General features: G+C 39.1%; 1 protein-coding gene across 4 annotated transcripts in view; it reads left to right on the top strand.

Annotated features, from left to right (window-relative positions):
- ST8SIA6 (ST8 alpha-N-acetyl-neuraminide alpha-2,8-sialyltransferase 6) overlaps positions 1–13,782 on the top strand; it is a 279,596-nt gene that overhangs the window by 120,412 nt on the left and 145,402 nt on the right. The window contains exon 2 of one of the 4 annotated variants that reach the window (XM_082452891.1): positions 310–408. The exons of the other annotated variants lie outside the window; for them this stretch is intronic. Within the exon in view, the coding sequence (XP_082309017.1) occupies positions 310–408 (99 nt within the window). The remainder of the gene's footprint in view (positions 1–309; positions 409–13,782) is intronic. 4 annotated transcript variants of the gene reach the window in all.

Here is a 13,782-nt window from a genome sequence, read left to right as displayed (position 1 = left end):
GTGGCGGGTATCGGAGGGGCGACGCTAGCCGCGGCCGGGCGCCGGCTGGGGCGCCGGGGGACCGGTCAGGGAGGCGAGGGAGCTGCGGCGCCGGACCTGCCGTCGGGTTCCCCGTCGGTCACCCGGGCTCTCCCCGCGGGTCCGCGCTTTCCCTTTCTTCCCGCCCCGAGCCTCTTCGCAAACTCCGGGGTTTGGGAGCTGCGCCGGGAGCCAGGGCGCGCGAGGATGTCCCGGCCGCTGGGCTGCGAGCGCGAGGCCGAGCCTGCCAGCCCACTGCTCCCCAACTTAGTTTGCTTCCCGGCTGTGCAGGTTCTTGGTGGAGGAAAGCAGGGCGGCCATCCACGGCACCCGCGCCGCGCCGAGGACGCCCGGGAGCCCGCCGACCCGGCCCCCGCGCACCACGAACAGGTACCCGCGGCGCCGGGCGGCCGGAGGGCGGGGGCGCCGCGGCCGCGGCTCGGGGATGGGGCGCGGCTGCACCGCGGGGCTCGCTTCGAGTTGTCTGGTTGGGACCACACGATTGAGTGAATTTGAGAGAGAGAGAGAGGATGTGTGTGCCTACGCGCGTGTGTAACTCTCACACTCCCTCAACCTCGCCTGTAAAGCCTGTCCCTCGATGTGGATTTCTTCGAACCAAGGGAGATAGGAAAGCAGCTGCACTTTGAAAAAAACGGGTGCTGAGTTCCCCTCGCGATAATGGTGTGCTGAAAACGTCGAGAAGCAGCTCAGCGTGTCTCTTGAGAGGTTTGGTTGGTTTGCTTTGTGTCTTTATGCTTTCAAGTGCACCGGTGTAAGATTCACGTTTGGGAGCGTGGAATTCTGTGCTCAGTGTTGAGAATGTTTTTGTCGTTAGTGAATGGAGACAAATTTTTTCTTTGTCACTCTTAGGCGTATTTATCCATGTGCAATAATTATTTGGGTTTTATCTTTTCTTTTTAACCTGTCGTAAAAGTAATCCATTCTTAGTGCAGAAAGTTAGATGATATGAGAAATGTATTTAAAAATGTTCACTCGGAGTCCCATCACCCAGAGATCATACTAAGGTTTTGGTTTATATTCTTCCAGGAGTTTTTCCCATGTACATGTATTTGTGAAATATACTTAATCTTTTATATTTTAAATATACTTTATTTTATATTTTAAATATACTTAATATACTTGTACATTGTATTTTGTTCTGCCGTTTTTTCCCTAAAAAATCAGACATATATGTATTATTAAAATGTTTTTTTGCAAAACATTGCTTTTAATTGTTACATAATTCATCGTATGAATGTGCCATAATCTATATAACTTTTTATTTTTGGACACTTAGATTGTTTCCTGTTTTGTTTTGTTTGCTATTAATAATTCTGTGAAGTACATCCTTGTATGTAAATCTTTATCTGCATTTTCAGTTCTCCGGGGTGGATTGATAGAAGTTGAATGATTAGATCAAAGAGTATGTACATTTTAGGGTCTGAATACATTTGGCCAGTTGCTTCCTGGATGAGTTGAATCAGTTTACATTTTCACCAGCAGGAGCTACTGCTTTGAGCCTCAGCCTTGCTACTATTTTTGCTTCTTTTAATAAATTTATTTATTTTATTTATTTCTTTTTGGCTGCATTGGGTCTTCGTTGCGGCACGTGGGCTTTCTCTAGTTGCGGCGAGCGGGGGCTACTCTTTGTTGCGGTGTGCAGGCTTCTCATTGTCGTGGCTTCTCCCGTTGCAGAGCACCGGCTCTAGGTGCGCGGGCTTCAGTAGTTGTGGCTCACGGGCTTTAGAGCGCAGGCTCAGTAGTTGTGGCTCACGGGCTTAGTTGCTCTGCGACATGTGGGATCTTCCCGGACCAGGGCTCGAACCCGTGTCCCCTGCATTGGCAGGTGGATTCTTAACCACTGCACCACCGGGGAAGTCCCTATTTTTCCCATTTTGTATACTGTCTCTTTTCCTCTATGTCTTGTGAATCCCTTTTCCCCTATGTATCTTTCTGTGTATTCTTGGATCTTGGACCTTCTTAATTTTCTGACTGCATGACTTAAGGCTTTGGTGTAGTTCCTGCATGACCATCAGAAGGGTTTGGGGGATCCCAGAAGGAATCTTGAAGTGCAGCACATTGCCTTCTGCAGCCTCCTACTGGAATCTCACAGCATATCAGAGGCACTGAGAGATCCTGGGGTAACAAAGCTTTAGAGAAAAATATTAGCCTGTACCTTTTACTTTATGCAGGGTTGTGTATTATAGGTAGTAGTTTTCCAGTGAATTGGGGAACATTGCATCTTTTTCCAAGTCTTGGTACTGTTATACATTCTGGTGTTGTCCCTTGGGAAGACTTAGAAAGAATGTACTAATTAAATTATCTGGTCATAGGCCTTTTTGGAGGTAATTCTTGGATGAATTTTTCAGCTTCTTTTGGCGTACTTCCTTCTACTTGGCATACTTCTTGAGCTAATACAGGTAATTCATATTTTTTCGGAATGTGGTCCATTTTATTAAGGTTTTTAATTTTGTACCATTCTGTTGTATTTTTCAAAACTTGTCTTTTGATCTACTTTATATCCCCTTTATCATTTATGATTGATTATTTGTGCGGCAGGGGTACAAATTTTAATCCATACTACTCGGTTGTGTAGAGAAATTATAATTTTGATTTTTCTGTAGCTGGTCTGATCTTCTTCCAAGAGCCCCAACTGTAGGTAGAAGGTATAAGTAATAGTATAATAATAATACTAAAAGCAATAAGGGTAGCCAGCATTTACTGAATGCTTATTGTGGACACTGATCTAAGTCCTTTACATTTATTAGCTCGCTTAATCTTCAAAAAATACTAAGAGAAACTCTTAAGATCCTCACTTTATAGATGAGGTAACAGGCACAGGCAGATGGAGTCAACTGCCCAAAGTCACAGAGTTGACAAACTGTGGACCCAGGAGTCAGACCCAGGCCATGTGGATCCAGAATCCCGCACTCTTAATCTCCCCGCTGTGTAGTCTTTCACAGGTGCTGGGCAAGATGGAGTGTCTTTGTGTGTGTGTGTGTGTCGAGGTTAAAGCTTAGTCAGATGTGCCAACTTAAGCAACTCTTTCTGGTATGTTTATTCTCTCTGGGAGCAAATGCTCACTCTTTCAGATTGTTTCCACCGTCTTTTCTGACTTTCAGATGATACCCAGATCTAAGGGGGAGAGGGGCTGAGGTGCGGTGGTAGAGTTCAGAGGTGGGGTTCATGATCATGGTATCCTTTGACCCTCTACTCTCCAAGGGGATGTTGTCCATTTCCCATCTGCTGGATGGGTACCCTGATGATAGCCAGCGATGAAAGCTGCAGTTTGTGGTTCATTCTTCTCCCTCAGGCCTTCCACCTGCTGGTACTCTCCACTGTCTTGGTCTCACCTGAGCTCCCATTAATGCTACATTTCAGGGATCCGGTGAAGATTCTCTTTTAGTTCCATCCTGAGTTGTCCTCTGCAACATTTGCTACAATGCTACCTCACCCAGCTCTAGCTGGCTAGCTTCAGCCAGCCTCCCCACTGTTTTGGGGCCCTATCTAAACATACACGGACCAAGGCTGGTTCAGGAAGCATAAGTATCAGTACCTCCCTCTACTTGCCCCACAAAGTGGATGTGACCCTATGTTAAGTTAGTTTCACGGTAGAAGACTGCCCAAGAAGTGATCTTTTTCCAGAGTCCTAATTGGGGGAGGAGACAAAGCCCCATCTACCCTTGTTGTTACCCTCACCTTTCTCCAAGCCAAAGCTCTCTCTTTCCTTTCTTTCTCCTTTTTCCATCTTTGCTCTAGGCTGGAAATGTGCAGGCTTCCCCTGCATCACAGTTTCTTTTTTTTTTTGTCCTGACTCAAACCTGAGCCTTAAGGGTACATTGTGGGGACTGGGAGTAAAAAAAAAAAAAAAAAATTGGGAAAGCTCCAGGAGCTGAGTCTTGCAGGTAAGGTAGTTAATGTGCTAAAGAGGCATAATGGGAGGAATTTAGAGAATCTTTTCTTGGGGCTGTAGCAGATCCTATTTCACTTGTCCAAAGCTGAATATTACCTTATTCTTTCTCTTTGCATTCTTTTAGGAAAAAGTCTTTATCTCTTTATACTCCCCCAAAGAATGCTTCAGAATAACTAGGGAAAAGTCATGTCAAAGTCAGAAAGACAAAAGAGAAAAATATACTAACAATTCTCAAAATATGACCCCATCACAATGGCTTGTTTCTCTTTCTAGTAAACTTTGTCAGTATGCATCATTGGTTTGTTTGTTTTTCAAACAAACAGCTCTTGGATTTATTTCTCACTTCTGATGTATTTCTGTGTTCTATTTCCTTTATGTGGTTGTTTTTTTTGTTTGTTTTTTGGTTTGTTTGGTTTGTTTTCCTTTGTGTTATTTTTATCTTTTAAAATATCATTCCTTTTTTTCCGACTTAATGTTTTGAAGTGAATGCTTCATTTATCGATTTTTCCCTTTTTCTTTGTAACAACATTTACTACTATGCATTTTCCTTTGAATGCAGCTTTGCACCTGTTCTGTAAATTTGGATACATAGTGTTTTGGTTTTTAAAAATATATTCTAAATTATTTATAATTACATTAGAACATTTTAATTTTACCCCCATAGTTCTTTAGGAAAGTACTCTCCCCGACCCCCAGAGTAGCAGTTTTAACTTCCTTCAAGAACTTTTCCTTTGCATTCACAGCTTGTCTGTTTGGTGCAAGAGGCCTAGCTTTCAGCCTGTCTTTTAGGAGAGTACTTTTAAATTTCCAAGTGGTTGGAATTTTTTTTCTTAAATATTAATTTAATATGTGTTCTTAAATAATATTAATTTCATTTTTGATTATAAAAGACACCAAATAAAATCCTGCCATAATGTGATAAGTGAGCTCCCAAATATTCAGTCATTAGACATGAGAGATCGGATTATTGTGACATTAATGACATGGCCAGAGCAAGTGTGTGTAACTGTCTGGCTTGGAATTCCAGGGTCCCTCCAAGGAAATCATCTAGGTCTCAGTTATGGTTTTCCATCTTTGAGTGGCAGTGTCCATTTTGGCTTTAATATCCACGGTGATGATTCAGGATCCTGTGGCTGGCTGGGACTTTCTGGATAGAAGCCACTGTTCTTTGAATGTCCTGCTGAGTTGGTGCCTCTTTCACTGGCCCATCTGGGAGAATTGGACTACAAGTCCACCAGAGTTGTGGGGACCCCACTTCCACTTCTCTGCTTTCCTAGAGAGGTTCACCTGCTATTGCCATTAATGACCTTTCTTTCCATTCCCTGTGACCCTTCCTCCCTGCAGTAGAACTTGATTTGTCCCTCTTGAGAACTGGGGTTCAGTAAAGGGCAGACATCAAAAGTCAGTCATGTTATATCCCAACTCATATTATTGTAGGGAGCATTACTGCAGAGATTTTATTGTATGTTTTTAGATGAACACACTGAAAAGGAAAACCACCTGTCATTTCAATGTCGAAAAAAATGCTAGTATTCATATTTTCAGTAATTTTATATGCACATATCTAGTAATTTTGCTTTGCATATTTTGGTATGGGTTAGTAACGTTTTTGTAAACAGCATCTGAGCTTTTCTTCATGTCATTAGTATTCTTCTGCAACATAATTTTTAGAGCATGGTGTTTGAACGTATGCATGTACTGTAATTTATTTATTCTTCCCTTTGGTCACTTCAGTTGTTTATTATTTATGATTTTGATGTGTACTCTAATATGAACAAATTTATAGCCTTACACACAATCTTGATTATTCAGATAAATTCCTAGAAGTGGAGGGGCTTGATCAAAGAAAATGTGAAAATGTTAAAGTGTTGCTATGACTTGTCCAACAACAATAGTTGTTCCAATTTATTCTTTTGTAAGCAGTATATGAGAGTGACCATTATCGCAAATTGTTGCCAGTTCTGTGCATTAGAGTTTCTTTTCACTTTTTAAAATTTCATACTCAAGAATAGTATTTCACTGTTGTCTTAATATGTATTTATTTGTTTACCATTGTGTTTAATTTTTAAGATGTTTGTTGACCATTTACATCTTCTTTTAAATTTTTTATTATTTAAAAAAATTTTTAAATTGAAGTATAGTTGATTTATAAAGTTGTGCCAATCTCTGCTGTTCAGCAAAGTGACTCAGTTTTACACATATAGACATTCTGTTTTCAATATCTTTTCCATTATGGTTTATCCCACTAGATTGGATATATTGATAGTTCCCTGTGCTATACAGTAGGACCCTGTTGTTTATCCATTCTAAATGTAATAGTTTGCATCTAGCAACCCCAAATTCCCAGCTCATCCCTCTCCCCACCCCTACCCATGACAACCACAAGTCTGTTCTTTATGTCTATGATTCTGTTTTGATTTCATAGATAGGTTCATTTGTGCCATATTTTAGATTCCACATATAAGTGATATCATATGGTATTTATCTTTCTCTTTCTGATTTACTTCATTTACTGTGAGAATCTCTAGCTGAATCCATGTTGCTGCAGATGGCATTATTTTGTTCTTTTTTTATGGCTGAGTAGTATTCCATTGTATATATGCACTGCATCTTCTTTATCCATTCATCTGTTGATGGACATTCAGGTTGCTTCTGTGTATTAGCTATTATGAATAGTGCTGCCATGAACATAGGGGTGCATGTATCTTTTTGAATTATAATTTTGTCTGGGTATATGCCCAGGAGTGGGATTGCTGGATCATATGGTAAATCTATTTTTAGTTTCCTGAAGAGCATACTGTTCTCCATAGTGGCTGCACCAACTTACTTACATTCCCACCAACAGTGTAGGAGGGTTCCCTTTTCTCCACACCCTCTTCATCTTCTTCTTTTTTTAAATTGGCTCTTGATAGCCTTGTCTCTTTTACTATAAAGATATTCTAGTTACTTGTTGATTTACAAGAGGTTTATAAGTGTCAAAAGTATCAAACTTTTATTTATCATGCATTTAAATTGGCTTTCTAATATAGTTAACATTTAATTATGTCTGTGGTTATTTAATCTGTAGAAGTTTTCAACTTTTCTGTATTCATGTCACTTATATCTACTTTTATTGTCAATTCTGCTTTTGAATTGATTAATTTATTGATAATTTATTGATACATTTAGTACCCTGAGATAAGTGGACATCTCTCATTTTAAAATATTTAAATCTTTCCTCCTTCTAGAACTTCTTTTAGCACATGGCAAAAGGGGTGGGCTTTTTATTAAGTTACTATTATTCTATTATATACTTTCTCCTTTGAAAATTACTATTTTTTAAATTTGAATTAAACAACTGCTTACAAATCTAAAAATACCATTTAGATTCTCTTTTCAGTGTTTGACATTTGTCTCTAAATGATCCTCTCCTCATTTCTTTTGTTTTGTTTCCATTCCTTTCTTGGTCAGTTGGCATGTCTTCTTTCTTCTAATAGTTTTAGCTTTGGAATGTGGATAGTAGTGTTTCTGAAACTTCAGATATTTAAGAATTCAATTCTTATTTTTCATCCATGAGTAGTGAATTATTGCATCACAACTCCACTTTTAAAAAATTTTCATCTTAAAACTTTTGTAAGATATTCCTCTATTTTCAGGCTGTTAGGACTCTGAGAGAGAAATAAAGGTAACATTATTTTTATTTCTTCATAAGTAACCTATTTGATCATTTGTTTTACTGGATCCTGTCAGGACTTTTTCTTGAACTGAAAATTTAAAAAATTCACAGTGCTATGTCTTTGCAACGACCTCTTTTGATTAATTTTGTCTATAAGCATTTTTAATCCACTGACCAGGTTATTTTTAAATTTAAAAAATTGTGTAGTATACCTTTGATTATTCGATGTGTTCCACAGAGTCTGCTTTTATTTTGAGAAGACAGTCTTCACTTTCTGTGTTCCGTCACTATACCTCTTCCCCACCATCCCGATCCCGTGCAAACAACTTCACTTCTCTTTCTGAGTCTGCTTTTCTCTTCGTCCTTTTCCTCTGCTCTCTGGTATGGCTTCTCAAATTTGTCCTCTACATTCCTGAATTATTTTTCTCTTCGTGTCAATTTTGTTTTGCCCTGTCTAAAGCAGTATATCTATTACATTTTTAGATGTTACAATTTTTTCCTTCTTTCAGCCTGCTTCTTATCAGCTCAGTTTATATCTTAGAACGCATCTAAGTCGCCTTTTAAACCCCACCTTCCATTTCTTCATATTTTCTTGAGAACATGAAGCAAATGCTTTCTAAAGGTTTCTTCTGTTTCTTATAGTAAATGTTTTTCTGAAGTATGATTTTTCTCTGCATCTTAAGAATAATGTTCTGTCCCTAAGTTAGAGAATCTTTTAATAAGTTTTATAACTTGGGAGGCTTTTTTTACATATGTTAATTTATTTATTACATGCAGTAGAACTGATGAGGTAGGTATTATTCTAATTCCTATTTTTTTTTTTTTTTACTGAACTATAGTTGATTTATAATATTGTGTTAGTTTCAGGTGTATAGTAAAGTGATTCAGATATATATATATCTATATATATATATATCTATATATATATATCTATATATATATATCTTTTAAGATTCTTTTCCATTATAGGTTATGACAAGGTATTGAATATAGTTCCCTGTGCTGTACATTAAATCCTTGTTGTTTATCTATTTTATATATAGCGGTGTGTATCTGTTAATGCCATACTCCTAATTTATCCTTCCCGGGGGGCTTGTTTTTTAATTTATATATCCCCAAATGAGGAGTCCTTTCTCTGGCCTTGTGCTCATCAGAAAGAATGCCTTAGAACCCCCAGTGGCTCCCACCAAGTGCTGAAAGATCCCCCTTCTTAGAGCGTCCACCAGATGAGAGGCTGAGCCATTTAGCCCTTAAACAAATGTCTGATTTTTTAAAAATTTGAATTGAAAAACAAATCTGGCAAACTACAGGTAACATAAATTTTACTTATTTGGCTTTTTAAATACTGGACCTTAAAGCTATCTCTTGCTCCCCTGTCTTGACCTCATGACTGTCAGAAAGTGCCTATATTCCTGAGTGATCCTAATCAACCCGGACGTCTGCTGCTGCCAGGGATGGTGGGTGACATATGTCACCGGAAATCCAGAAAGGGCCGGGCTCCTGGGGCTCTCCCCGTATCTGCCGCCCCCTTCACATCCCAGGGTGTGTGGGATGGCTGATTCCCTTTCTATCCAGTGCTGCTTTATAAATGATATGATATGACATGGTATGATATGGAAATGACATGATATGGTAATGATACGGTATAGTATGATATGATGTAGTGTGGAATGATGTAATATGGTATGGTATGATATGGTATAGTATAATATGGTAATGATATGATATGTTATGATAATGATATAATATATGGTACAGTATGATATGCTATGATATGATGGTGGTGTAATCTCAAGAGGCTGTAGAAAGGCAGCAGTGCCTAAGCACTGGTACAGCAGCGCCCAAACCAGCTCCTGCTGCCTCAGGAAGCAGGTCCTTCCTGTGTGGGAGTAGCCACCTGATTTTCCGGTTGGGGCAGGCTCTCCATCTCAGGTAAATAAAGACAGGCAGTGGGAGGAAGATCAAAACCGCTCCAGTTTTTTTTCTCCCTAGACCTGCTCTGTTTCAGGGGTGAAAATTTACATCAGCTGCTGGTAATTTCTCCACGTGATGCCCTATTACTAATAACTTTTCCTCTCCCAACCTGACACATTTCTAAAGCAGCTATCTGTTGCCATCAAAATGCGTGGTTGTCATCTTGTGTAGACTTGTGTACTTCCGTAAGAATGTAAACAGTCTGGAAGAGGGAGAATCAGACCTTGTTGACGCCTCACTGTCTTACACTGAAAGTTGTGATGATGTTTTATTGGACATTTTTCTGTTGTCTATGCTCACACTGGGGTCATAACTGCGAGCTTCAGAAAATTCAAGATGAGCGTGAACTAGAGGTTGTAAAAAAAAAAGGCTGTAGAGCTAAACATAACTCTGGAACAGCTAGCTGATTTTTACCCTTTTACCCCTTTCCTCTGCACCCCGCCCTCCAAGTAGATGAAGGCTATTAAATTTTACTTTTGAGGATTGGTATCTTTACTTCTTTGCTTTTAGAAGTAATGGTACTCCGTGTGTCCTGATTTTGAAAATTCAGTATGTTTTAAAGTTGCTTGGAGTCTGGTTGCTGGGTTCCTTTGAAATGAGGCTTTACATCTTGCATTCTGCCTCCTTCCCTACTTCCCAATCCTATGTGTTAATTGCAGCTCTTCTTTTAAAGGTATACAGGGGGGTTCTCTTCCATTTCTGCACTTCTGGTGTTCCCTGTTTGAAAACGGATGTATGGTGCTTCCCAGATTGACATTTTTTCAGTCCCTTCGTTCCCTGGGGCCTGTGTCATTTCTTTGGCTGCTCTGGTCAGGTGTAAACTGCAGGGCACCATTGTCCAGGGGGAGGCAACCCAGAGAGAGGGCTTCAGAACACAGCCTTTAGTCCCTGCCAGGCTTCTGTGGGCCCATTGACATGCGGACAGCAAAGCCAGGATAAACCTGCAAGACATGAAGAAATGTTCTGCTCTTTCCTTTGCTTTGTAGGGGAAGTGGACAGGGTGATCCGGAGTTCAGGAAGAAATGGTGTGCGATTGGCCCGACTCTCACTTCAGAGGTGGCTGGAGATGGAATTTAATTTTCTGTTTCATATCACTCCATTGCCTGCTTGACAGGGCCTCTCTTCACCAAGAGCCGGGGTGTTTCCTTTTATGACTTCAGAGGTGACATTAGGCAGTCAGCAGACAATACTGTTTGCACCGGGCGGTTCCATTGCAATGTAAATCAAGGTGGCCTTAGCGCTGTCTGGACTTGTGTATTAATTCACTGTGCCCTTCATAGACATTTTCCTTGAACCAACAGGCATTAGGATGAAACAACAGAAAAAAAGCCTGCCTGCCTGGGGAAGGAAGAAAGTTTTGTTTTTTTTTTCAGGAGTTATAGAGAAGCACAAACATTTGGAAGGATTAGGTGCTAACAGAGGAAATATTGAGAGGTGAGGCTGGGACACAGCAGAAGGGATGTGACGAGAAGAAAAGGAAATAAATGCATCTCCTCATCTGCCAGGAGAAGTTATTCTTTTTAGAGCCACTAGCAGAAGCTGCTCTGTGGTTTCAGGGTGCAGAGGTTCTGCGACCTCTCATTTGGGGGCCAAAAAAGAGGGTCTTTAAAGGGCAATTGATGCTTTGAGTAAACTTTAGGGAAGTGTTCTCGCATCCTGGTGTCTTGTTTCATGTCTCCTTTTGCTATTAAGAAGATGGTTATGGCTTTAGTATACTTATCTGTACTCAGTAAGAGAGTTAGCTTATCCAGGGCAGTTAAATCTATCTTGTCTGTACTTTCAGATTTAAAAAACTTTATTTTGTTCCACGAAGTACTAAGAATACATGCTGTAGATAATCAGTCAGTAATTTCTTGGGAACAGTCATATCCATGGGCATATTATTTCTAAAGATAATTTTATAGGGCATAACCTGAGCTTTTGAAATTATTGAAAAATAATTCCCATTATCTTGTTAGTTACAGTTGTTAGTTCTAAAAACACTAGAATTCTGTAACACATAATTTTTAAACTGTGGTATTCCAAAAAACTAAAGTTGTAGGTTGTAAAGACCATTAATTTTGAAACTGATTAAAATCTCCCACTGGTTCCTGGAATCTTAGCTGGATTCAACTGGTACCCTCACGTGCTGTCTCGGGAGGATATACTCAATATTCCATGTATTCTTTTTGATATTATACCTCATTATTTCCTTACTGTGTGAGATATAATGTGTGATCCAAAATTTTGTGTCTGGAGTGTATTTTTTTATAGCATATATGCTACTTTGTTATTTCAGGGGAACATCTGTATTTTACATGTTTATATTTGTCACTGTAGCTTTACTATTTGCACATTAAGTTTGTGGGCACATTTTTGTGTTTTTGATTTGGGAGTTTATCCAATACTCCCTGTTTATTTTGGGGCTGCAAAATACTCATGTTTTCCATGTCTGGGGAATTTTATTCATGAGATAGATTGTAGTTCGGTGAGGTCTGCGTCTTGTCTGTTTCTTTCACCACAGTTATCTGGAACCCCCAGTGTGTTAGGGCTTGAGTCCTCTTGCCTTGTGTCAGTAGTGGTACTAGGTTTTTGAAGGTACACGTTACCATGTTGCATTGCAAGAGAGCCATTTAACGAGCTTCCCTTGGTAAAATACCAATGTTAGAAAAACCTGATTTATAATTGTGTGGTTGTGTGTGATTATATCAAATAAAATTTTGTAATTGGAGGATGGATTAAAACTGCAGGGTTGAAAACTCATATCTGCAGTCATTTCTTAAAGGGAGAACATATTGATACATTAACAAAGAATTTGAATAAGTAGACGGGAACTCTTATGATACTTGTACTCCTAGGAGAATTTTTTTCTAATAAAAAATTTAGAGGTTAGTGATCATTTATCTCTGCAGTCCATCATAGAACTGCTGCTTCTGTGGGGTTTTGAGAACTCTTTGAAAATTCACAGAGCATTGGAAACTTTTCATAGAAATGTAACTTTAGGGTAAATAATGATTTAAAAAAAATGCATGGCCAAAGCAAAGATTTAGTGTTCCTCATATTTATGCTGGACTTCTGATGGAAGATCCTTTTAAACCAAGATGCATATTCTAAGCTAGAAGGTCGCCACATAAAAATTGATTGTATAGTGTATTAACTACTCATCTATGTAAACTATAGGCTGGTTTCTTAGTAAAGCTCTAGCAATCTGAAAAAAGTGTAGATTTTACAGAATTTTGAACACTATAGGATTTCCTCCATTTTTCTCAAGAGTGGTGAGAGTAAGACACGTATCATGTTTAAAAGATTGTTTTATATCATCTTTAATATAAAAACAATAAAAATCAGTAGAGGGCTGGTGTTTGGGGTAGTTTCAAATGTGGAACTTTCAGGGTTTTTTTTTTATAAATGTAATTAATTTTGTAAATGTAATTTAGAAATCTATGAATTTTATTCAGTGTAACAGATTCTTTAAAATGAAACTTATTTAAATTAGTTAACAAGTTTAGAGGCGGGACTTCCAGATGGTGGAGTGAGGGTAGTGTCTACGTGCCCCTGGATCTCTACATGCAAAAAAATGAGTTTAGACTCTTACCCGACACCATACACCCAAAATTAACTCGACATGGGTCATAGCCTTAAGAGCTAAGACCATAAAGCTTCTAGAAGAAAACACAGAAAAGTTTCGTGGCCTTGGATTAGGTAGAGTTCTTAGATACAACACCAGAAGTGTAATCAATAGAGGACAAAATTGATAAATTATATTTTATCAATATTAAAAGCTTTTGTGCTTCCACATACAACACTAAGACTATTAAAAAGATAACCCACAGATTGGGAGAAAATATTTGTATATTGTATATCCAATAAAAGATTTGTATGCAGACTATATCAAGAGCTCTCACAAGAAGACAACTCAATTTAAAAATGGGCAGAAGATTTGAATAGACATTTCACCAAAGAAGATATACAGATGATATAAATGGCCAGTAAGCATATTAAAAAAATGTTTAACATCATTAGTCATTAGGGAAATACAGATCAAAACCACAGTGAGGTCTCCACTTCACACCTTTTGTGATGGCTCTTCTAGTAGTTCACCATGAGTGGGGCAGCTCCCTCCTGAAGCTCATGACAGTAGTCCTTGTTATGACCCAAGAAAGGTTTATTACACAAAGTGGGATGTCCCGAGGTGGGGGAGGGGAGGATGGCTCTCCAGGAAAAATTCAGGAACAGAGAGAAA

Source organism: Balaenoptera physalus, assembly GCF_965194825.1.
Source record: "Balaenoptera physalus genome assembly, chromosome: 2".
Taxonomy (NCBI): Eukaryota; Metazoa; Chordata; class Mammalia; order Artiodactyla; family Balaenopteridae; genus Balaenoptera; species Balaenoptera physalus.
This window is presented reverse-complemented; position numbering and strand designations above follow the sequence as displayed.